Source organism: Octopus bimaculoides, chromosome 10 (genome assembly GCF_046866305.1).
Source record: "Octopus bimaculoides isolate indiv1 chromosome 10, ASM4686630v1, whole genome shotgun sequence".
Classification (NCBI taxonomy): Eukaryota; Metazoa; Mollusca; class Cephalopoda; order Octopoda; family Octopodidae; genus Octopus; species Octopus bimaculoides.
The window spans coordinates 51,258,915-51,286,395 of NC_142937.1; the positions used below are offsets into that span (position 1 = coordinate 51,258,915).

Consider the following 27,481-nt stretch of genomic DNA (forward strand, 5'->3'; position numbering starts at 1 on the left):
CGTAGACGACGATGAACAGGTGTGGTCGCCGTTTGTGAGGCGCACTTTCCCGCAGCTCGTCTCCATGACTGAATTGCAGTCGTAACTCAAAAAGAGGCCGAGGAAGGGCAAATGGCACCGCGAGTGTCACATTGCTCTCAAGGAACTATGCCATCCCGGTTTGACCTTGAGTGACTTCAACACAACCAAAGCATTCTATAGGGGATTAGTGGGGGGAGGCACGACGACGATCTTGGGGCGAACCTGGGTGTCAACGAGGAATACCTGACCCACCTGTTCGAGACGACTTTCAGGCCGGGACCTATAGACAACTTCCAGTGATCCCTGGCCTGGTAGTGCTATTGAAAAGCGCTACCCATTCGGGATAAGCTCTACAGGCATAGCTTGAGAAACACAGGGCTGACCTGCCCGAGATGCGGTCAGAGCGACAAAACTGTTCTGCATGCACTTGTACAGTGTCCAACCATTTCCGACCTGTGGGCCTATATCGAATGACTTCTATCGTGTGTGGAACAAGTCAGTTTATCAACCGAGTCTATCATGAATATTGTCGCACCTCCTTCCTTGAAATGGAAAGGAAGAGCCATTTTCGTCGTACTTGTGGGTATGGCAAAAGAATGTGTATAGTGGACGTGTCTGAATGGTCTAGAGACAAACACTTTCCTCTCTGGTGAATCTCTCATCAACTTCTCCAAGTATCACTTGAAGAGGAAGGTGAGAGTAGAGAGGGAAGTTTTGTCTAGTGAATATTTCAAAATAAGATGGGTGAATGTAGCAAGGATGGGACGTGTGATTGATGAAGCTGTCATGTGATTTTTTTGCATGACATTATTGCCCGAGGTTACTGTGGTCTTTTCCGTAGGCTTTTCTTTCCACAGATAAACCTAATCTGTTTCCCTTTTTACACTATGACATTTCTATGATACACGATCCATATTGATCGGCTTTTTTTTTCTTTTAACAATCTCTTTTGATCGAATTTCTACTCCACTTTCTGCTTTTTTTCTTTTCCTTCTCTTCCCAAAAAGAAAAGCTCTACTTTGTATTTTGTCCCCTCTGTGTTCAGCCCTGTGTGACCAATAAAGAAACATATCTATCGATCTATCTATCTATTTTATGGACGGCTGATAGTCACATCGACTCGTAGTAAGTTTGCATTTAATTGCCTTCAAAAGTTGTGTATTGTATAATATTTTTTATGTAAAAGTTGTGCAACAACTAATAGATTTGATTGTGCAAATTGTTTGCACGGGAAACCTGCCCTGCGTGGCGTGTTTCCTAATTTTGTGAATTTGTTTTTGGCTTTCTTAGCCATTTTTGTTTTGAGGATAGCGTCTTGAAGCCATGAAGACGGTTTTGTAACGAACACCGGTCTCCTTGGCAACTCGTTTGACATTGAGTTCCCTACACTGCCTTCACCACAGCTTCCTGAAGGAGGGAAGGAGGGGAGAAGTCTCATACAAGCAAGTGCAAGTGTGAGCATGAATGCCAGCACCGCCACCAACACCAGCAACAGCAGCGATATCATCACAAAGCCATCGACCTCCATGAAAGAAAATACCAACACTACCACTACAACTTCACCTTCAACTGCTAAAATGGACACCTCTGCTACCAACACTACCACCAAAAACAAATCAAATTTTGCAGAAACCTTAAAACAAAAAAAAGACCATTCTACACTTCACAACAGAACAAATAAAACAAAGTCCCTCTTAACTCAAGAAGGCTCAAATCTACACCTCAACATCCCACAAAACATCATAGACACCACACAAAAGAGAACAATCGTGTATAAAATCATTAACACGAAAACACGCAGACCAGAACAAGCACCACAGGAACTGATAGAAAAATGTTTGCATCCGATATGGGCATACAAGGATTATGTGAACTGGTGGAAGAGATATGCCACAATAAAAGTTCGCTTCGACAGCAAAGAAAAAGCGAAAGAACTGTCAACACTCACCATACAGTCTGAGAAACTAATTTTAATTCCGACCTACCTTGGTCAACGTGACCAAATTCTCCATCAAAAATGTCCCTCTGGAAGTAGTCACAGTGGCTATCATCTGCCATTTGCTACAACATGGAGGAGAACATAAACATCCTAGAGATTGCTGCCTTGGAGCAACAAAATTGGTTGGGAAAAATGATTCAGCTGCCAGACGGCCAAAACCAATACATGGTGGTAAAAGGTTGGAGGCCTTGCTGTTACTTGTGTGGCAGCGAAGAAAACCTAAAAACTGATTGCCCTACAGCAAAGAAACAACAAAAACAAGAACAACCACAACAAGGAAAAAGTGAAAGGGAAAAAGAACTCTTACTACCCACACCACCATCAGCGCAGATGGTAAGCAAAGGGAGTATGACAAAAGAAACACTCTAACCAAACCCACCAACACCAACAAATGAACATACAACAGCATCTAGAAAAACACCAACAACAGCAAGAACCAAAGAAACAGTAAAACCAAAAGACAATACAAAAACTGATTCCCCTTCCCCCACATCACATACACCACACACAAACAGTCAACAACCAACATCACCGAAAACAACAACACAACCACTTACACAAACACACACAGAAGGTTACAACATGCCCCTACCCCCTTCCAATTCCTCAGAAATTTTTATCTATCTATCTATCTATCTACCTATCTATCTATCAGCCAATCTAGCTACCTATATTTCTATCTATCCATCTCCATTGTCTTGGAACCTCACCAAAAAAACAAAAAACAAAAACAATGCTCTCTTCTAAACACCCCCTCCCCCCCAAAAAAACCATCTGTTTTATATAAATGAACAAGCTGTTTGTATATTCACAAAATTGTATTTGACAAGTTCTAGAGAGGAAGGAAAGCACTAATAATAATGAAGAAGTAAAAGGATTTTTTTCCAAAATTCTGACGACATTTTTTTCTCTCAATATTCAATTCTGTACATCACACCTAACACTCTATACATACATATATAGATAGATAGATAGATAGATAGATGGATAGATAGATAGATAGATAGATAGATAGATATACATACAGTATATATTGCAGTATATATATACATAAATATATAAACATATATATATACATTATTTACATTTGACGGATATTTGTCCTCATCTTGTTTATTGTTAACACAACATTTCGGCCTTCGTCAGGTGTCTTGGGGAAATTTTGAACCTGGGTTCTCATTCCTAACGATGTTACTATTATTATATTATTATTATTATTACTATTATTAATCAGGTCGCTGCCGTGAATCGAACTCAGAATCTTGGGGTTAGTAGCCCGCGCTCTTAACCACTACGCCATATGCCCGTAGGCAATTATGGAGTGAATTTTAGGGCTTATAAATCTATTATTTTTTTATCCTTCCTCAATACCGGTTCCCATATGCTATTCATATCTGCACTCGGTCTGCTTAGGAGGTTGTTGTGTCCTAGCATATGTGCTGCTTCTTTTAGTTTTCTTTTTTCCAGTGTTGTTCCCTGTCTATTATTTTAACTTCATCCCACAGGGGGAGGTGGTCTCCATTTTGCCATACATGATCAGCTATACCCGATTTATCAATATCTCCTCGTGTCACAGCTTTGCGATGTTCTTCTACCCTTATTTTGAGGGGGCGGCATGTTTCGCATTTGTATAACCTACCACAGCCGCATGGGATGGAGTATACGCAGATTCCGAGTTCGATTCACGGCAGCGACCTGATTAATAATAGTAATAATAATAATAATATAATAATAGTAACATCGTTAGGAATGAGAACCCAGGTTCAAAATTTCCCCAAGACACCTGACGAAGGCTGGAGGGTATATCAGCCAAAACGTTGTGGTAACAACAAACAAGATGAGGACAAATATCCGTCAAATGTAAATAATGTAAATAATTCCTCATCTCTTAAATATAGAACTGTATATATATATACATATATATATACGCGCATATATATATGCATATATATGTGTGTGTGTGCATATATGGGTACAGGACATCACCAACAGTAAACAACATGAAATACGAAAACAAATGAGTTCAATATGCAAACAATAAGAGAAACAAATGGTAAACAGGTCAAGTAACACAAAGAACGACCCTTCATCAGTTGTTGACTGTCTATCTACTCCTCATTTCGAGCACTAAACGGCAATATGAGTCTTTGAAGACAGTTGCTCCTATAAGTACCAAAATAAAATTTTGGATTTACGGAGTGTCAAAGTTGGGAACAAAAACAGGACAGTGGAGATATACAAGGAAACCAAACAAAAACAAACATGGATGGTTGTAAGACCAGAACGAGGTAGAATAGCAAATGCTGGAGAAATGTCTTCTTTGAAAAGATAGAAGAGAGAGATAGAATATGTCCAGTTGTTAGGACAGTCCTGAAATAAAAGAAAGATGATCACGTGAGGAATATATGCATATATATATACTAGCCAATGAAAAATGCGGACGCATACTAACAATATTCTTAACAATTAAACCTGGAAATGTAGAGGACAAGAAAAACTCATTCTAATTAGGACTGCTCATAGAGATAAAGCCACAAATAGTCGCATGTGTGTGACTCTTTATAAACTTTTTTGATAGCGCCCTGTAAAATTTTGTCACCTTTCTTGTCTTTTCCTCTCTCCCTCTTTTATTCTTTTTTTCTTTTTCTCTCCCCTCCCCCATTCTAGTATATTCGTTGCTAATAGATATGGCAATTTGGAGAAAGAAATTCCATAAAGAATTAGGAAAGCAAGTGATGCTTTCGGAAGGCTAGAAAGACGTCTCTGGGGTCGGCGAGACATATGCAGGAAGACCTGGGTCACATATCGTTACCACCTTAAGCAACTGCAACATTTCCATCAGACGTGTCTCAGACGGATCTGTGGCATCAAGTGGGAGGACCACATCAGCGATCTTGAGATATTGGAAAGCTCTCTCGGTGTGAAAGCGTAGAAGCTCTTGTGTTGAAGCAAAGGTTCAGATGGAGTGGTCATTTGGTCAGGATGAAAGATTCAAGGATGCCAAAACAACTCTTTTATGGAGAGTTAGCTAAAGGAGAACGACCTCCACATAAACCAAAAAAAGAGATATAAAGACTTGCTTAAGGTTTCTTTGAGAGATGCCAACATCTCTCCTAACATGTGGGAAGGCATAGCTACTGACCGTGGCAGGTGGAGATGTCAGGAGGGATGTCAGGAAGGGCATTGTTGTTGCACTTCCAGATGGCAAGGGTCTTCCTATGACACTGACATGCAGTGTCTGTGCAAGACCGTGCCTCAGTAAAGCTGGGCTTATGAGTCATCTTCGTAGTCATAAAGCAAGACCAATGATTGACTACCAGGCCGTTGATGATGCTGCTACACACCATATTAATCATGTCTGTCGGGCATATGGAAGGGAGTGTGATTCAGCAGGACTTAAACGACACGCAAAGGTACATGGAGCCCAATTCCAACAACAGCCAGCTATTGCCAGTGAAGGTTTTGGATGCCAACTCTGTGCAAGACATTGTAGATCTTTGGCTGGGCTAAACAGTCACATTCAATCACAGCACCATTACGTTAGGCTTCCTGCAATGGCCATACTCGATAATGAGGGGGCAGCCATCATGTATGTGTGTATGTATGCATATATGTATGTGTATGTATATATATATATATATATATATATTAATGAATATATATATATATATATATATATATATATATATATATATATACATACATATATCATCATCATCGTTTAACGTCCGCTTTCCATGCTAGCATGGGTTGGACAATTTGACTGAGGACTGGTGAAACCGGATGGCAACACCAGGCTCCAATCGAAATTTGGCAGAGTTTCTACAGCTGGATGCCCTTCCTAATGCCAACCACTCAGAGAGTGTAGTAGGTGCTTTTACGTGTCACCCGCACGAAGGCCAGTCAGGCGATACTGGCAACGGCCACGCTCGAAATGGTGTCTTTTATGTGCCACCCGCACAAGAGCCAGTCCAGGGGCACTGACAACGATCTCGCTCGAAAATCCTACGAAGGCCAGTCAGCCGGTACTGGCAACGGCCATGCTCAAAATGGTGCATCTTATGTGCCACCCGCACAAGAGCCAGTCCAGGGGCACTGGCAACGATCTCACTTGGCTTGCCAGGTCTTCTCACGCACAGCACATTTCCAAAGGTCTCAGTCAGTAGTCATTGCCTCAGTGAGGCCCAATGTACGAAGGTCTTGCCTCACCACCTCAGCCCAGGTCTTCCTGGGCCTACCTCTTCCACGGGTTCCTTCAACTGTTAGGGTGTGGCACTTTTTCACGCAGTTATCCTCATCCATTCTCACCACATGTCCATACCAGCGCAATCGTCTCTCTTGCACACCACAACTGATGCTTCTAATGTTCAGCTTTTCTCTTAAGATACTTACACTCTGACGGGTATTCACATTGACATTACACATCCAACGGAGCATACTGGCTTCATTCCTTGCGAGCTTACGCATGTCCTCAGCAGTTACAGCCCATGTTTCACTGCCATGTAGCATGGCTGTTCGTACACATGCATCATACAGTCTGCCTTTTACTCTGAGTGAGAGGTATGTAAAATATATTTGTGTACTTTTTTCTCTGTTTATTCTTAATCTTCGTGTTTTTGCAAGATTGAAAAAAAAAAGTTTCGGAAAGCTAACACTTTAAAATTCTTGGGAAAGGGACAGGGTGCCTGCGCTGAGTCTGCCCTTTATAGTTTCTATATTTAACCATGCGTGTATATTCCTATTTTTGCTTCTGTTCTTTTCTACTTCTCTACTAGAAACGTTTACTTTGGAATTTACTTCTATTGAGAAAAAAAAATCGTATGAATGTTATTTTTAACGTAAGTTTTCTTATGACGGCTTCTGTTCACTGCCTATTACTTCATTAGAAATCTACAGATGCACATAAGCACATAATAGAGAAAAATGAAACAAATATGGACAACTTGCTCCAAAACACCACCGAGTGGGGAACACTTCTCAAAAATAACCTGCAGTTGTTTCCTTCAAAATTCCTACATGTTCGAAATGTACATACATCAAGGTATATTTGTAGAAAATTTCACAAAAAAATATTCATTTTCCTGGAAGTTAAGAGGAATTTAAGTGGAATTTCCGAAAATTGTCCCCCATCCCCCTCCCAAAACATTTTCACCAAAAATTTTTGTATATTCGGAATCTACATAATAAATGATATATGCATAGAAAATTTCATTAAAAAATATTCATTTTTCTGAAAGTTATAACCTTCCGAAGTCAGGGGGTACAACTCTGTAGTTATGCCGTCAATGTTTTGTAAATATACCACGATTTTCACTAGGGTGTTAGGGTTAGGGTTTTAGGGTCAGGGTTACAGTTTTAGGGTTACGGTTAAGGTTAGCATTTAGGGTTACGGTTAGGATTAGGGTTACGATTTTAGGGTCAGGGTTGGGGTTTTAGGGTTAGGGTTTAGGGTTTTAGGGTTAGGGTTTAGGTTCAGTGTTAGGGTTAGGATTAGGTTTTGGGTTTTATGGTTAGGGCTGGGTAACCATGCAGGTGTTAATCTGAAAAATTACAGAAATGTGAAAACTACCGACCCTGCCATCTATTATAACATTTGTTGTTCTGTTTAACATATACATAGATTATGCCTCCAAACAAGAGAGCTTGCTGGGGAAAGAAAGCAACCGCTTTAAAAATACAGCATCAGACTGCAGCAATTCACCACATTCCAGAAGCTACTTTAAACATAATGCAAAATGGAGCATCAACATCTACTGCCCAATCTGATAGAATTCTGGCAAAACTGTGTACCAACAGATCGCCAGCAATTGCTTCATCAGAAATTGCCGTCCTAGCTCCTGCTAAAAGGGATTACCCTGCTATGTATAATCAGTGCAGCGCAAAAAGTTGTTTTGCACAAGCATTTCTATAGCCAATTAGACGGATGAAATTTATGTACGCTTAATAATGTTGTGCAAAACAGCCTTCAGACTTTCCCTATTAATTTCATCGTCGTTTGAATCATGAACATATTTACATCATAAAGGTTTTTTTGTTGCAACGCTTTCTTTTTTAGTTGATTTTCACCTAGCAAGACTTATCGTAGATGGCGTAATAAGTCACACCCGAACAACGTCGGGTTATACTGCTAGTAATATATATATAATACATATATATATATATATAATATTTACATAATACATATATAATATATATATATATATATATATATATATATATATATATATGTATATATATATATATGTATATATATATATATATATATATATATATATATATATATATACATAATATATACAAATATATATATAATATATATATATAATACATATATAATTAATATATATAATACATAGTTGTAGTAGTTGGCTGCGTCTCGTGTTTCCGAGCTTGCAATCCAGTTCATTTTCCTGGGTGTTTGAATCGCAGATGGCTCCGCAATCCAAGGGTTGCATGAAACATACGGGGACATTGTGGACAAGGGATAGAAGGGGTTGGTTTGGGAAGGAGAAGGCGCTGCTTTCTCTCCCGTCTCTTGAGTTCAGCTCTTGCGACTCGGGCTTTCTCGAAGTCCGCTGAACCCGTTTTGATGGGTTATCCTCCCAGTGTGCGGGGTCGATGTTGGTGCTTTTCAAGGTTGATTTGAGTTGGTCCTTGTACCGCCTCAAGGGGGCTCCACGAGGGCGTTTTCCTTCGGACAGTTCACCGTAGAGACAGATCTTGGGAAGGTGGTGTTCATTCATCCGACAAACGTGACCTGACCATCGGAGACGATAAATTCAAATCTCTTTCAGGGATATATAATTGTGAACAAAAGTCATCGTTGCTGTGATGGCTACATTGTGGTAGGTTGATTCTTGTTTATTTTTATATATCTTGACCATACGTGTACTGATGAACAAAAGAATACAGGTTACGTCACAGTTTTTTCTGTATTTGATTGAGAAACCAGTGGTCTACCGTTGAGTTAAATGTTTTTACGAGATAAATTTTGAAAAGCTGCATTCCCTCGCTTTCGGTAAATATGTTGCTTATTTTTGGTAGTTTTTTTACTTATTTAGTCCCTCGATAGCGTGAGGCATTAATACACAGTTAATGCCCTTTATATATAATTAAATATATCTATGAAGAAACGATGAATTTTTTCATTATGAAATTTTTCGTTATTTTTTCATTATGAGGTTTTTTTCACGCAGACTACTTGATAAATTCTTATAAAGAATTTATCCTATATTATATTATATTATATATATATATATATATATATATATATATATATATACACGATGAGAGGGATAACTTCCCTTGGCAAAACAAACAGGACACAGAAGTGTGTCGATAAGCCAGCTGGAGGAGATGTCCTCCTGGGGCTAAAAGCAACAGTAACATCCACCCCTAGGGGTCAGCCACATTTAAGTGGCAATATACTTCACTTTATCGTGCAGTTACTGTTAATACCTAATTTAGAGAATTAACATTGCTTATATATATATATATATATATATATATATATATATATATATATATATATATATATATATATATATATATATATATACACACATACATATATATACATATATGTGTATATATATATATATATATATATATTTTTTTTTTTTTTAAAGTTTCAGCTTAGAGCTGCGGCCATGCTGATGCACCACCGTGTTGCTACACTGTTATTACAGGGAGCCTCTTACAATATGTGGCACTTGGTGAAGAATGGAGTTTGATTTAGCAACCCTCATTTGCACCTCCTGCCGCGAGGTAGGTTCATCTGGGACTCTCGATAGGAAGAGGTCCAGCTTTGATTTAAAAACTCCTACATCTACTTTGTGCAGATTCCTCAGGCTCTTTGGGAGAATATTAAAAAGCTGTGGGCCCCTGAATCCCAAGCTGTTGCAGTAACTGGTCCTGAAGCGCGATGGCATTGCTGGGATCTTTGGCACTATGCAGTGTCGTCCCGTTCTGGCATTGGTGTAGCTTTCAATGCCAAAATTTGGCACAATTCCTTCCAGGATCTTCCAGATGTATATTACTGCATACCTCTCCTGCCTTCTCTCCAGGGAGTAGAGTCTTAGCTGTTTCAGCCTTTCCCAGTAGCTGAGACAATCTTCTTTGTGAATCTCCTCTGGATTGCTTCAAGGTCTGCTGTTAATTTCAGACTGGTTGGTGACCACAGCTGTGAGCAGTAATCCAGGCGGCTGAGCACGAATGTCCTCCAGAGAATCATCATGGTTTCCTTATCTCTGGTTCTGAATGTTCTCAGGATCCATCCAGCCAATCGTCTGCACTTTGTTGCCATTCTGGTAATGTGCACTTGGAAAGAGGTATCATCACTCATGTCGATACCCAGGTCTCTCACTGATTTAGGCTCTGGGATTGAAATTCCCTGTGGACCAGTGTACTCTGTAAGTTTCATATTCAGTTTTGGACGTTGGTAGCGCAGGGCTTGGAATTTTTCAGCATTAAACTGCATATTATTGTCCTCAGCCCATCCGTAAACTGAGTCCAATTCCTGCTGCAGGTGTGCAACATCACTGGAGTTCTGTATTTTCTGCGAGACTTTTGTATCGTCTGCGTAGCTTGCAAGAGTGGCTATCCTAGCACTTGAAGGCATATCTGAGAAAGCGACTATAAAAAGCAATGGTCCCAAGACAGTGCCCTGTGGAACACCGCTCATTATTTGTGTTTTCATAGAGGTGGCTCCATTAGCCACTACTGCCTGACTTCTATCTTTCAGAAAGTCATGTAACCACTCTCCAAGTTTTCCAGCTATGCCAAGATCACGCAGTTTGTGGCATATCACACCATGATCCACTTTGTCAAAAACTTTTGCAAAATCAAGGTATATTACGTCCACATTTGAGTTGTTGAGTAACTGCCTCAACACCCAGTCGTAATGTTGTAAGAGCTGGGTCAGGCAGCTCCTACCTGGTCGAAAGCCATGTTGGGTATCACTCAGCAATTTATTTTCTTCAAGGAATGCGATTAGTTTTCCTCTGATTATCCTTTCCATGACTTTGCTGATGTGTGAAGTCAGAGAGATAGGCCTATAGTTTTTGGCATCTGCTCTGCTTCCCCCTTTATGGATTGGGCATATTATTCCCTCCTTCAGCTTGCTTGGCAGTCTTCCGTTTGCGAGAAAGCTCTGGAAGAGGATCTGGAGGGGTTTTGCCAGGGCATGCTTACACGATTTAAGGAGGATTGCTGGGAAACCATCAGGGCCAGCAGTTGAGTTTGTGTCCACTTCATGTATAGCTAGTAGTACATCTTCTTCGCTAATGTTGATGTATTCCATCGTAACTGCCTCACTGGTTATAGGGGAGGTAGCAAAGAAGTCCACTGGTTTGTTCACTTGTCTGTGCTCCAATGGAGTGGTGAAGACACTTTTGAATTGCTCATTCAGTACCTCACTGATCCTAGTTGGACTGTCTGTGAGGGAGCCATCCTTTTCGAAGAGGGGTCCAATCTTGCAGCGTACTGAGGCTGTTTCTTTTGCGTAATGAAAGAAGGCCTTTGGGAATAGAAATTTCCCTTAGGAATTTTTTTACACACTGGCTTCTTGATAAAATTCTTGTAAAAGAGTTTTATCCCCTTTTGAATTTATATATATGCATATATATATATATATGTAGTTGTATGTATATATATATATATGCATATATATATATGCATATATATATATATATATATATATATATATATATATAAATGCATATATATATATGCATATATATATATATATATATATATATATATATATATATATATATATATATATATATAAATGCATATATATATATGCATATATATATATATATATATATATATATATATATATATATATATATATAAATGCATATATATATATGCATATATATATATATATATATATATATATATATATATATATATATAAATGCATATATATATATGCATATATATATATATATATATATATATATATATATATATATATGCATATATATATATATATATATATATATATATATATATATGCATATATATATATATGCATATATATATGCATATATATATATATATATATATATATATATATATATATATATATAGAGTTATTAATATTTCTAAGTCTCTCTAAAGGAGACTACGGCAGCGGTACTGGAAATTAATAGTTATCGCCAAGCCAACATGGCAGTCCCAAAATTAGGACGAAAGCTGCCGTGAATTAGCTCCAAGAAGCCATCGCCTCTAGCTAGCTATGTGACACACGAACCTGTGTCCTTTATAACCTTCGAACAGGGGAGGTCAGCAGTGTCCCCCTGCTGGTTTGGCATCTGCAGACTAGACTAGTTTCAGGGTGTTGCCCCTTGTCAATGCAGAGTAGCCAAGCCTTAGCCAGGCGGCGCTGCTGACCATCTGCTCGAAGGTTATTTATCTAATTTCAGTGGAATCTATCCACTGGTTTTCAGAAATAGAGTTATTAATATTTCTAAGTCTCTCTAAAGGAGACTACGGCAGCGGTACTGGAAATTAATAGTTATCGCCAAGCCAACATGGCAGTCCCAAAATTAGGACGAAAGCTGCCGTGAATTAGCTCCAAGAAGCCATCGCCTCTAGCTAGCTATGTGACACACGAACCTGTGTCCTTTATAACCTTCGAACAGGGGAGGTCAGCAGTGTCCCCCTGCTGGTTTGGCATCTGCAGACTAGACTAGTTTCAGGGTGTTGCCCCTTGTCAATGCAGAGTAGCCAAGCCTTAGCCAGGCGGCGCTGCTGACCATCTGCTCGAAGGTTATTTATCTAATTTCAGTGGAATCTATCCACTGGTTTTCAGAAATAGAGTTATTAATATTTCTAAGTCTCTCTAAAGGAGACTACGGCAGCGGTACTGGAAATTAATAGTTATCGCCAAGCCAACATGGCAGTCCCAAAATTAGGACGAAAGCTGCCGTGAATTAGCTCCAAGAAGCCATCGCCTCTAGCTAGCTATGTGTCACACGAACCTGTGTCCTTTATAACCTTCGAACAGGGGAGGTCAGCAGTGTCCCCCTGCTGGTTTGGCATCTGCAGACTAGACTAGTTTCAGGGTGTTGCCCCTTGTCAATGCAGAGTAGCCAAGCCTTAGCCAGGCGGCGCTGCTGACCATCTGCTCGAAGGTTATTTATCTAATTTCAGTGGAATCTATCCACTGGTTTTCAGAAATAGAGTTATTAATATTTCTAAGTCTCTCTAAAGGAGACTACGGCAGCGGTACTGGAAATTAATAGTTATCGCCAAGCCAACATGGCAGTCCCAAAATTAGGACGAAAGCTGCCGTGAATTAGCTCCAAGAAGCCATCGCCTCTAGCTAGCTATGTGACACACGAACCTGTGTCCTTTATAACCTTCGAACATATATATATATACATATATATATATATGCATATATATATATGCATATATATCATTATCATCATCATCATCATCGTTTAACGTCCGCTTTCCATGCTAGCATGGGTTGGACGACTTGACTGAGGACTGGTGAAACCGGATGGCAACACCAGGCGCCAATCTAAATTTGGCCGAGTTTCTACAGCTGGATGCCCTTCCTAACGCCAACCACTCAGAGAGTGTAGTATATATATATATATATATATATATGTATGTATATATTTATGTGTGTGTATAAGTATATATACATATATAATGTATGTATATATAATTGAACTACGGTTGGAGTTGAATAATATTTTTAATGTAGCTTTTTTGTCGCAGTCAGTGTTTTCCAAGCAGTATCACTAATTCAGTTTTAATGGAAATCAAATTTAGTTTTTGAATTATGTTTGCTTCGTGATAAGCTACATTTGGACATAAAATCTTGTGCAGTAGAACAAAAGTTAAGAGAAAAAATGTATAGACCAAACTGGTTAACTGACGGGTAGTAACGCCCAGCATAGACACTTTGAATCCACACCATTCTTTTAATTTTGATTAAAAATTATTATATTGATATTAATATGAAAGAAATATATTGGTAAAGGTTTTGTAAAATTTTATCCATTAGACAAAAAGCTATTTAATTTTAATTCTCAAATTTTTATCAGTTTTTGCATGATATTAAAGGGATACTACTCATATATGAAACTAAACTATTTCTTAGTTGCACACACAACAAAAGATAAAAGACACCACAAATCGATACAAAGAGTTCTAATATTTATTTTCATTAGTCTACATTATTTTTTATAAAAAATGAAATTTTTTTGCTTAATTTTTAGTAGTATGGTTTTTTAAAGTCCATTTTTGAATAAATTATTTTAATAATAAGATTATTTAATAAAATATTTTTATTTTTTTGATTTTGTCTCTATGAGCAGTACTGAATCATGTAGTAAGGCTGCTCAGAGAAGGCAAATGACAAAAATTCAAATATTTTAACTGTCAGTTTTCACTATTTTTAAATTTTCAAACATGGAGTTAATTATTTGCATGCTAAAAATGACTTTACTCATAATTTATTTATTAATTTTATAGTAAATATAATATGATTAAAATTTTTATTGCCTTCACAGTATTTACCGTTTTACAAAATCAGACTAGAAGACTGGCCAAAACAGAGAACACAATTGAAAAAAAGAAAAAGAAAAAAGAGAGAGAAAGAGAAAAAAAGGAAAAAAAAAGGAAACAACTCACCACCTTCGGTTGAAAAGTTGGGGGCGCTGGGAAACCTCTCTAATGACTATTGAGACATGCCAGCACACTTGCAGCGTTGCTGTGGGTGATGGCGAGGCTGATGCACTGGAACAGTCAAGCACCCTCACAAGCCTCACCAGTTACCTCTGCAAGGTGAGTTGCCAGTAAAGACAGGAATGTCGCAGTAAGTGGTCTGACCCCACCAAACGTCTCAAACGCCACAGGCACAATATTTCAGAATTTTGTTCCACTCAGCCACAGAAGCTGTAGATCTTACCCTTACTGCAGTATCCAGGATGTGAAAAGAAGCAAATGAAGAAGCATCTGCCTTGTGACCAGGAGCACAGGGTGATGCTGTTAGGTCTCTTCCCATCACATCTGGACAATCCAGATAGTTCCAAGATTTAGGGGATGTTTGCTTGGGCCAAGCTTCTCTTGAGTAACAGGTTCAACTCTGTATGACACGTGAAGCGACCAGCATTCAGGTGACAAGAAAGGCCAAGGAGGCCTTTGTAGTCAAGGAGCCTTCCACAATGACAGATCAAACCCGTGCATATGTCAGCTCCCACTCTGAGGGCAATGGAGACACAAAGTTTGTCCAAGCTGAGTAGGCCACCAACATTAGCCACATGGATGGCATCAATTCAGTCACTTGAGTATTTGGTGCTAGCAGACAGTAAGCAGCACCTTGAAAACTGGTCTGACTGGATGAAGAGGGAGTCAAAGGTGGTCTTTAAAATTATGTTGTCCCAGGCTCTCTGACTCCAACAGTCCTCCACCTTCTCAAGAGCAGACAAGCCCAATTTCCTCCAGTGTTGGAGAGCTTCATCCAGTTGGAACTGGTCCATGTTGGAGAGGAGAGGATGTTGCTCACCAGGGTGGAGCAGGCATGGGTGGAGGAAAGGAAGCAGAGGAGAGAGAGGGATGAACACTTACAAAGACCAAGACCTCCAAATTGCTTGGGCAATGAAGCCTGATCATGGGATGTTGGAGAGAGTCTGACATTGACTTAACATTTGAGTCTCTCAAAGATTAGGTTGTCGAAGCATTGGAGGCACGATGGGAATCAGTAAGATGAACTGACTCTGAGTGAATATAGAAACTTAGGGATTGAGAGGTAATTCCTAAGTATGAAAAAACCTTGATGGGGTTCGGTAGATTCAATATTTTTCAGCAATTGCTCAAGGGCAGCCACCTTCGACTGGAAGTCAGACTCAAGAGCAAGGTCAGTGATTGGGGCAAATAGAGAGCATCAAGCCGATGGGTGAGGGACTGCAATGGAAAGGAAGGACTCTGCAAAAAAGATCAATAGTTGGTTGATGTTGAGAAGCCAGGTGGTTGAGGATCCAGAGTTCACATTTGGAGCTGTTTACTTGGAAACCCCAGTGACCAAGCTCCCCAACCATCATGTTAGCAATGGTGAGAACCCTGCCCAGAGGTCCCCCCCCTAAATAAGTATCATCAAGATACCAGACGTTGAGGTCTAGCTTGACGCCCATCTTGGTGATGTCATCAATGCCTAGTGCGAACAGAGCGGGCCTGAGTTGGAGTCCTGAGGCAGACAAAATGATTTGGTCACCGAATGAGAGATAGGAGGGCTCCCAATAAGCCTACCATGCAAGGCGGTAGAGTTGTGGGACCTTCTCTCTTACTGAACTTCTATTCTTGTCACCCATCACACATCAAAAGAAACATCCCATACAGCATGGCCAAATGCATCTGTGCTATAGTAAGTGACCCTAAAACGCGTGAAACCAGGCTCAACGAACTGAAAGGCTTCCTTACTATACAAAAATACCCCTTAGGCCTAATTAATGAAGGAATTAAAAAGGCGATGGAACTGAATATCACCCAACTACGGACACCAAAGGAAAAAGTTAATGAAAACACGATTCCGTTCATTAACACATACAGTCCTGGAATAACTAACATATTCCACGTCATAAAATCGAACCTGCCTATACTCCTTCAAAGCCCTAAGATGAAAACTCTGATTGAAAAAAACACCTTACGGAATAGCAGACGCCAACCAAAAAACCTTAAAAAACACCTGACAAGGGCAGAATTCAGATCAGAGACTAAACCAGAATTCATAGTAAAAGAATGTGGTGATAGGAGATGTGGAATGTGTAACAATACCAACAACTACAAATACATAGAAAGTGGTTCCCACATAAAATTCAAGAACGGATCTATTTTTTAAATAAATGCAGATATGAACTGCAAAACACAAAATCTCATATACTGCATCACCTGTCCAAACGGTATAGAAAATTACATTGGCGAAACGAATAACTCACTTTGTCAACGTGCAAGAATTCACAGGCAACATATCCGACAAGAAGAACTAAGAATGATTCCATTAAGTAAACATCTGGAAATATGCGGAGACGGAAAGTTCAAAATCTTTCCCTTTTATAAATGTACAAGGGACGATCCACAATACCGAAAGGCAATGGAACTACTCTTCATAAAAAAATTTTCCCCAAAGTTAAATGTTTGAAAGAGAAAAAAGAAAAACAAGGAATACGTTTTGTATGTATATATATGTATATATGTTTGATATGATATATATAGTTATTTTTACTAAATTGATTTTACTAATTCGATTTTTCAAATTTACAAAGATTATACTAATATACTCTCATGCAGAACTACACCTTATAAAAAATAAATAAATAAATGAATGTATGACAGGAATATATTCTAAATAGGACCCAAAGTATATAAAAAGAAAGGACAAAGAATATAAAATGAAAGAACTAAAAGCAAAAGAAAAAAACAGGAAGACATTTTTTGTTTTCTTTATATTTTCTATTCATTATTCTCTATTTTTTCTTTCTTCTTTTCTTCCTTCTTCTACCATCCCTAGAAACCATCTCAAAACAATACAGTAAGTAGTAAACAAGCTTTTAACATTTTTTTCTTTCTTTTTTTGACATTCCTTAAAAAGACCATTTTTACCACAACCATCTCTCTATCTGTCTGACTATCAGTCTATCTATCTATCTCTCTATCTGCCTATTTATCTATCTATCTGCTTATACATCTTCCATTGTCTCCAAAGCCTCACCCCAAAAAAACAAAACAATGTTCTGTTATAAACAAAACCCCCAAAAACACCTGTTTTTATATAAATAAGCTAGATCTCTGTATTTTCACAGAATTATATTTGACAAGTTCGAAAGACAAACGAAAGCGCTAATATATGTATAAAATAAATGAAAGAAGTTATTCCAAAATTCTGACGACTTTTTTTTCAATATATATATATATATATATTCTATAATAATACTACTGAATTTCTTAACTCTGGATCCTTTTGGAATGCCTTCTCACTAACTGCTTTTGAGAAATTTGGACCCCCAGAGCTGTGTAACAGAACAAGACTAATCGTCTGGCAAATGCATCCACATCTTTTGGAAGCAACAATCTTCACTGGACAAGGAAAGGGAGAAAATATGTTTATTTCAAGAATACCACTGATTCCAACAGACATGCCCTTTGAATTCAAGAGACTTCAATTTCCAGTATCAGTTAGCTTTGAATGTCAGGTAACAAGAGTCAAGGACAATCACTCAAAATTGTCGGACTTCACCACAAGCAGCACTGCTTGTCTCATGGTCAGGTCTATGTTGGTTATTCCAGAGTTGGAAATGGCAACAATCTCTTCATACACCAAATGGTGAAACCAAGAATATTGTTTATCCTGCTGCTTTACAGTGATCTCCAAATGTCAGTGATACAAAATTCTCCAAATGTGATACTATGTAATATAAATCTGAGATGGTAGGATACCAATAAATGCTTTATTATTATTTCTCTACCTAGTTTTGGGCTGGAGGCCCAATTAGCCCTCTGCAGGAGCTAGCTTAAAAGTCCACACTGAGTGCGGCTTTTAAGCTAGTACTTAATATCGGCAGTATAGTTGCTACTCTTATTAGTATCTCTAGCATTATTTTTGCTAATATGGTCCCCATTATTTTTAATAATAATGGTATTAGTATTATAAACATCAGCAAGAGTAACAAGCAAATTAGAATTAGTGAGGGTGTCCGGAATAGCATTGGCACTTTCAAGATGAGAATGATGCCTATGTACATATCTATTAGAACAATTTCTACCCTTAAATTGGTATCTGATTTAATGGAGTATCATTACACTGGTTTACAGAGAAATTGAGGCAAATACAAAAATAGTTGTTCTAGCCTAATTTGGGGGTGTCAATTTCAGATACAAAACCAGTTTTCACTCATCACCTCTAGTTTTTGAGATATACATTATGATTTTGTGACAATTCACATAACCATATATATGATCAATTTATATTTTTTTCCCCAGATTTTTGTGATACATATCTCTACAAAGGCTTCATGCACTTCAAAACACCAAGGATGTATCAACAAGGCAAATTCACTCTACGTGTGTGCGGATTTCACAACAGTTGCACAGCACCAAACAATTACTTCCCTCCTGAGAACTGCTTACTTTCATTATTTTAACTGTAAAATTGGAGATCAGGACAGATCCTGGGCCCCACACATCTGTTGTAAACCCTGCTACAATGGACTAACTGCAGGGTTTAATGGCAAGAAAGCAGCCTTCATCTTTGCTGTCCCATGCAGATGATTGTTATTTTTGTCTAACAAATATAACAGGTTTCAATGTTTCTTCTAGGAAAAAGATCAAATATCTCAACCTTCCCTCAGTTATGAGACATGTTCCCCATTCAAATGATCTCCCTGTCCCTACACCTCCAACAAATAAGGATCTTCTTCCTTCATCAGATGAAGAAATGCCTTCAGGGGAAGATTCTGCCAAGTCGATCTCTTCTGAAGCCAATGCCTCTGTTTATTCTAGAGCAAGTGGCAATGAGCCCCACTGGATCACACAGGAAGACCTGAATGACCTTGCCCGTGATTTGTATCTATCTAAGCAGCAGTCAGAGCTCCTGGCATCCCAGCTTAAGCAGTAGAACTTGGTCAAGGCAGATGTTAGGATCACCAGTTTCAGGACACGGAACCAGGACTTTGCTTCATTCTTCAACATGAAAAATAGGTTGTGCTACTGTACAAATGTCTCTAGCTTCTTCACCTTCCTTGGTTTCCCACACAATCCCTTAGACTAGCATCTTTTCATAGACTCTTCCAAGCGAAGTCTTATTGCTGTGCTCCTGCACAATTGGAATAAATACCCCAGCATTCCCATTGCCTACTCAGCCCATCTGAAGGAGTCGTATGACAATATGGAGCTTCTTTTGGAAGCTGTCAAATACAACCAGTACCAGTGGATTCTCTGCAGGGACCTCAAGGTCATTGGGCTCCTTATGGGTAGGCAAACAGGCTTCACAAAGTACAGTTGCTTTATTTATCTCAAGCACTGCAAGCAGAATGACTGAGGATCTTGGAGCACTTTCATGCCTGGTGAACACAGTGTCCAAAAAAATCCTCTTCCTATCAAGCTTGGTTTAATGAAGAATTTCATGAAGGCCATGGACAAAAATGGCGCTGCCTTCCAATACTTGTGCACTCAGTTCTCAGCTCTGAGTTCTGCTAAGCTCAAGGAGGACATCTTTATCAGACCTCAGATCCGAAAGGGGTTGAAGGATAAGGACTTTGAGGAATGAGAGCATGGGAAGCATTAAAATTAGTCTATCATGGCTTCCTTGGTAACACACAGGTACTAGATTGCCAAAAGTGTATTAAGAAGTTACAGTCTTATGAAGATATGGGATGTCGAATGTCACTCAAGATTTACTTTCTCCACTCCCACCTCAACTTCTTCCCTCCAAAGCTCAGAGTAGTGAGTGATGAGCATGGAGAAAGATTCCACCAAGATATTACTAAGATGAAGAGCAACTACCAAGGCAAGTGGAACCCCAACATGATGGGGGACTTTTGCTGGATGCTCCTGTGTGACATCCTGGAGGCAAAGTATACAAGATCATCCAAAAAAACTCACCTCTAACTGTCTGCTGTACTATGATTTATGTGTATTGTATTATCAAAATAATTTAGTTCCATGAATGTTCTGTATCTATACTGCAATTTTTTTCTGTAATATGCCTTTGTAACAGATGAAATAAACACATTATATTTTGAATTTATCAGCAGATTAATTAAAATGGGATATGTGAAAGCAAAAAAAAACTAGGAGTGATAGAGCAAAACTGTTCAGAAAATTGAACTCAGATCAAAATTAGTAAAAAAAAAAAAAAAAACACCTATTCACACATCCTTGCCTCAGAGCAAAAAAAAAATTTTGTAAACCAGTGTTATTGGTGGTTTATGTTACCAGTGATGTAATGGGCTATTCTTACCATTAGTATTATAATCATTGTTTCACATTTTACCATTTAGGTCATATTTACTTCCTAAATTTAAAACGTTATTCATCATCATCAATTAACATCCATTTTCCATGTTATCATGGGTTGGACAGTTTGACAAGAGGTGCTAGGCCAGAAGACTGCACCAGGCTCCATTGTCTGTTGTGGCTTGGTTTCTATAGCTGGAAGCCTTTCTTAACATCATCCACTTTACAGGATGAGATATTATTAATGTTTATGCCAATCCTTATTACTAATACCCCACAGTTGATATTCTCTTTTTTTTTCTTTTTCCTATAATTATTATTACTAGCAGAAAGACTGTCCTCCGGGCAATTTTCTGCTAGCCACTCAATAATATTTCCACATCTGATTCCCAATTCTAATAATTTTTACAATATTTTGTCTAATTATTTCTTAGTATAATAGTGCTCACTTGCTTAGTAAATATTGCTTTCATTATTTTATCAGTCATAATCTCTCTTTTTTAAAAAGAGTCAATCTTTTATATATATTTATCATTAATAATTGGTAGAAATTGATTGATTGATTGATAGATAGATGGATGGAGGGAGGGAGGGAGGGATACACACGCATTCACAACAGTCTGGTGATGTGAGAACACATGGGAATGACATTTCCTTACTTTTTCAAATATACCCAAATTTAAAATGATCTAATATAACAATATCATACATTTTCTGCACAGAAACACTACTTCTTTCATTAACCTTCCTACTATTCCACTTGTGTATCCATAGCTTGCATTGGGTGCACCAAATGGAATTCCTGCCAAAATCTTTCCCACATATCAAACAGGGCTATTTACCTGAAGCAAATAGGTTCTGTCTGTTTTCTTGCTTACCAGGATCTTGGTTTTTGCCAAGTTATCTGTAAGGCCCTGGCCCTTTAATTCCATGTTTTGCTACTACACCAGGAATTTCTTTTCTAGTACTGTTACAGATGGGAACTGAGTGTGCCCTGGGAAGAATATATGGAGAAGGCTTATGAGAGGAAACTTGCCAAATACCAAGAAACTGGTGAAGCAAAGCAGAAACCAAAACTAGCAGATACATTACAAGGCAACTGAAATCATCTGGTGGTATTTTGTTAGAGTATTCATTCTGCAAAGCTCTGACTGGGCATGAAGTTACTTGTGCAGCAAAGGGGAAGGCTATAAATTCTGTCACTGAATTTGCAAAGAAGGCCATTAGGTGGTTTTGAATAATAAAAAAAAAGCAGACCAGTGGTTTTTATTACTGGGGAGCAAGCTGGATCTTGATCAGCCCCAGTTGAATCAATTGGACAAAGAGTCTGTTGTTGAAAGACCCAAAGCCCCTAAGACCCCCAGAAACATTACTACTGAGGCATCCCAGAGCATCAATGAGATTTGCCTTGAGACTAAATTCCAGGAACAGACCAGGTGACAACCAAGACTACTTTGGTGACAACCAGAAAGTTAGCTGACAGTTCAGAAAGACAGCATTCAGGGCAAGTGAGACCAGCAACTTAACTTGCAAACTTTTTTCCTGCTACAGACAAACCTATGAAATACAACCTCAGGGGATCCTGGGGCAAGATGGAGAAAAAGATTTGCAACAGTATGGATTTACAAAATTTGACCCACACAAAAAGAAAAAGGATGATGAACAGAGTCCAAAGAATGCAAAAATCAGCATGGCCTAAAAATCAATCAGGCCAGAATGATATGTCTGTCTGGACAACAAGAATCAGGTGTAACAAAAAGGATCACATTCTGGTGAGATGCATGGCCAGGACTCACCCCAGTGTGCAAAGTTCCTCTGTGCCTGTACCTCCAAATCCATAGCAGAGTAGATCAGTTAATCAAATGGCCTCTGGAAAATAACAAAGGCCAGAAGATGCATGCAGAATCCCACAGACAACACCTAAAGGGTATCACTGACAGCCAATTGGAAGCAATAACTACAATCATTGTTAGATATGTGTCAAAAGTTGTCAACTGGTGGAGATATGTTGTGGTTGTTTGGATTCCTTAGAAGGAGAATTCTAAGAGAATCAATCAGTTCAGGACCATCTCACTACTCAACATTGAAGACAAGATATTCTTCAGTATTGTGTCCCACTGGCTAACAAAGTTTCTCCTGGATGATTGATACAAAAAGGTGGGATTGTTGGAACACCTAACAGCCTGGAGCATACAGGGACAATCAAACAGCTCTTAGGTGAAGAAAGGTAAAGATCTAGTAGTTCTATGTCTAAACTTCACAAATGCCTATGGACTTATGCCATACAAGCTGATAGATGAGGTTCTTCAAAACACCAAGTCCTCAGTAAGATCAATAACCTCATTCGGGATTATTATCACAATTTCCAAATGAGAATCACGTTTGGACCCACAGCATGAGAGTAGCACAGATCGGAAAAGGCTATCATAACTGACATTTCAGTAACCCTTCTCACTCTCTCCATGAACATGGTGGTCAAGTCAGCAGTGGTGAAGTGCCAAGGACCTTGGACAAAATCTGACACACAATAGCCTTCATGGATAACCTGACAGTAAGAACATCAACAGTTGTTGGTTGCAGGCAGATCTTCAAGTACTCAAGAAGCTTATCTCATGGACAAGGGTGAGCTGCAAACTATAGTTGCAAGTGGAACCTTCAAGGACTCTTGTACTGACAAAAGGGGAAGTGAGGAAAAGTTTCACTTCACTAAGTTTGACACTACCATCCCAACTCTGACAGAACAACCAGTCAAGCACTAGGGGAAACTCTTTAACAGTAGCCTGAAGGACAGTGGCTATTTGCTGAACCAGAAAAGACCTTCAGAACTGGCTTAGGAACATTGAGAAACCTGGACTGCCCAGTCACTTCAAAACTTGAGTATACCAGTATGCCACGCTGCCCAGTATTTTGTGACCTGTCATTATACAATGCCAGTATGTTGTCTGTGGAAACCTTAGAGAAGAAAATCACCACTTTTTGAGGAGGTGGCTTAACTTACCAAGAAGCCTAGGTGGCATCTCTCTGTACAGCTTAACCAACATCTTATGACTCCTGTTCAGTGACCTCGCAGAAGAGTTTGTAGTGATCAGAACAAAAGAAACTATGAAGTACAGAAATTCCAAGGACACAAGAGTAGCAGGAGCTGGTATTAAAGTTAGCACAGGTAGAAAGTGGAGTGTTGCTAGATAGTTGCAGGGATAGGGGAATGGTTGAGGCAGTGGCAATAAGGCATTCAGGTCTAGGCTACTTACCATCCCAGCAGATTGGTAGCACCAAAGGAAAAGAGCAACAATACCTCCTCCAAGAAGTCCATACAGGCATAGAAGTACAAGCTAGCACGTTGGTGGGACTCAGCCAATGTGAAGGCTGAACAAAATGGGCCAACATATAGCAGGGGAGCATCACTTGGTCAGATCTCTGGTGGGCTAGCATCCAGTGCATCAGATTTCTGACCCAGGCTGTCTATGACACTTTATGACGTCTAACAAATCTTTACAAATGTGTACTGAAAGAGGGTTGAATCAACATTTCTTCAGCAGCTGCCCAAGAGGCAATGGTTGCTATTACAGGTGACATAACCAAGTATTTAAGGTGGTCGCAGAGGTGATATCAACAGCCATTTAGTCCAGTAAGTACTAACCCAGGAAAGAGGGCATCACTTTTCTCAGAGCTGGAGAGAAGCTCCATTCACTGAAATATCAATGACTATGCCTACATTTCATGTCTCCGAACTTACAGTTGAGAGTGGATTTCGTAGAACAGTTTCTAGATCATATATCAGCAGCACTCCACCCAGACAGTGATCTTCTGAAATCCACAAAACAGGTAAACATGTGAGAACAATTGTACCCTGGGAAAAACATATGGCAGAAGTTCATGAGAGGAAGTTTCCCAAATATTAGGATCTGCGAAAACGGCACAAGTACATTGTGAGACAATTTAAGTGGATTGTTGAGGTTTTCTCGATAGTTTGTTCTGCAAAGTTATTGGTGTAGCAAAGAGTAGGGTCATAAATCCCATCACTGAAGCTACAGGAAAGGCTAGTATGTGGCTTTGGTTAAAGAGAAGAGACCTGTTGTTTGCTGCTACTGGGATGCAACCCCAGCTGTATCAATTGGAAAAGGGGGTCTGATTTTGAAAGACTCAAAACTCCCTAAAACCCTCAGAAACATTACTGATAATGCATTCCAGAGCATATGTCAGATGTATCCAAGAGTTTTTATATATGTATATATATATATAATGCAAGCCATCAAGCTATTCCACTTTAATATGTACACATATTAAGATTCAGTGAAGTTTAATTGGAAGATAATAAAAATAATGAACTGTGTAAATGTTTAGTCCTTTTCTATTTCATTTCATTAGGAAATTTTTGAATTTATATTATCTAGTTAGCTCTTAAATGATTATATATACACACACAAGTATATATATCCTATATATAGATAGATAGATGTATATAAAATACATACACACACACATGTAACAAAGGTGGTCACCATTATATATACATATATATATATCATATATATGTATACATATATCTTTACATATATATATATGCATACATATATATATGCATACATATATATATACATACATATACATATATACATACGTATATATATATGCATACATATATATATACATACATATACATATATACATACGTATATATATAGACATACATATATATATACATACACACATATATATATACATATATATACATACATATATATACACATATATATACATACATATGTATGTATATACATGTATGTATATACATACATGTATGTATATACATACATGTATATATATATATATATATACACATACATATATATACATAAATATACATACATATATATGTGTGTATATATATATATATATATATATATACATACATATATATATATACATACATATACATATATACGTATATATACATACATATATATATATACACATATATATATATCTATACACACACACATATATATATATATATATATATATATATATATATATATATATATATATATATATATATTGTGTAAAATACATATATATATAAAATATATGTATGTGTTTGACTTTATCTTTTGCTATCTGAATGGCGATTGTTATGAATGTACTTTCAATTAAATTTTTATTGAATTGAAAATTGTCCTTGAAAATCAGAAATATATATATTATTTTTCTTACCGTGTTTATCACGTTGAGCAACATCATGTGTTTTTAAAAGCTCCACGACACGAGGAAAATCGTTTTTAAAAACACTTGCGTGTAGCAAGTATTCCTCTTCGGCCATATTTGTTTTGAGGCACGGGAGAATTCTTTTACGAGATTTGACAATACCTTAGTAGTAACATGTAAGGGAGAAATCATTGTAATAACTCTGGATACGTTACGAGTGAGTGAGACAAATACAGAACTTCAGCCGGACTATCTACCAGATATCTTGACCCTATGTAAAAAATTTTTTGAGATAAAATAATAATAAATTACACCATTGCACGATCATAAAATTTTAGTTTAATGATATTTTCTGGTACATTTTTATTTTATCTGTCGTGAAGTAATGCCATATTTGTATCAGATATTAAGAATAATAATGATTTAGAAATCGATAGCATTATCTTGAAACGAGAGCAACATAAATACAAAATATTAAATTGACGAACGTTTTTCAAGTGTACCTGTAAGGACCTAACCCGCTGTGATGTCGGTGTTACCCAGTGCAGTAACGGTGGTGTCATTCTTCATGAACTTCCTCCCATACAATTCAAAACAGAAGTTTTGGTAAATTTTTCTTTGTACAAATTCGAAATTCCTGTGTCTCAATGTAATGACATAAACAGTTAGAGAAATTAAAATTACACATTTAAATCAATATCATCTACACAGGCGTAGACAGGTCCAGAGATTGTCTTCACAGACAAGACAGGTCCACACACACACACTCAGACACATAATCGGTGTACATGTTTCTTTAATACACGAGTATGTTTGATTATTGTTTATATTTTATGTATGGTATATGCCACGTCCATTGTATGTATGTAGTATTTCCATGAAATTCGAATGGAGGATTTGGGGAATGTTTTATGATCCTCTCTGGCCCTCTAATCGGCTGAATCTGGTGGATGTGAGTCAGTTTACATTGTTCTTTCTAGGAAATATGCCACCATTTCGAGTATGTATTTGGAGTTTGTTTTCTTCTTTTTCTTTGTGTGTGTGTGCGCGCGCGCGCACGTACATGGATGTATTCATTCATTCCATGTTTTATTTTTCGAATTTCTTACTAACTGAGAAAGAACCAATTTCTTGTCTGGAAACAAGGCTCTCTCATTGGAATTTAGACTGCTCCAACGGGGTAGTTTTATATTTATTTACGTATACATATACATAAATATGTGTACAAGTACACGTGGGTGTAGGAATGTATATCACTGTATATGTCATGCTAAACTTTTT

At 38.0% G+C, this 27,481-nt stretch overlaps 1 protein-coding gene across 2 annotated transcripts in view; it reads right to left on the reverse strand.

The window, feature by feature from the left end:
* LOC149133717 (ankyrin repeat domain-containing protein 13C-A-like) overlaps window positions 1–26,331 on the reverse strand; it is a 331,974-nt gene extending 305,643 nt beyond the window's left edge. For both annotated transcript variants that reach the window (XM_089359124.1, XM_089359123.1), the window contains exon 1: window positions 26,210–26,331. In XM_089359124.1, coding sequence (XP_089215250.1) covers window positions 26,210–26,315 — 106 coding nt within the window. In that variant the 5' untranslated portion in view covers window positions 26,316–26,331. The remainder of the gene's footprint in view (window positions 1–26,209) is intronic.
* Window positions 26,332–27,481: the final 1,150 nt, after the last annotated feature.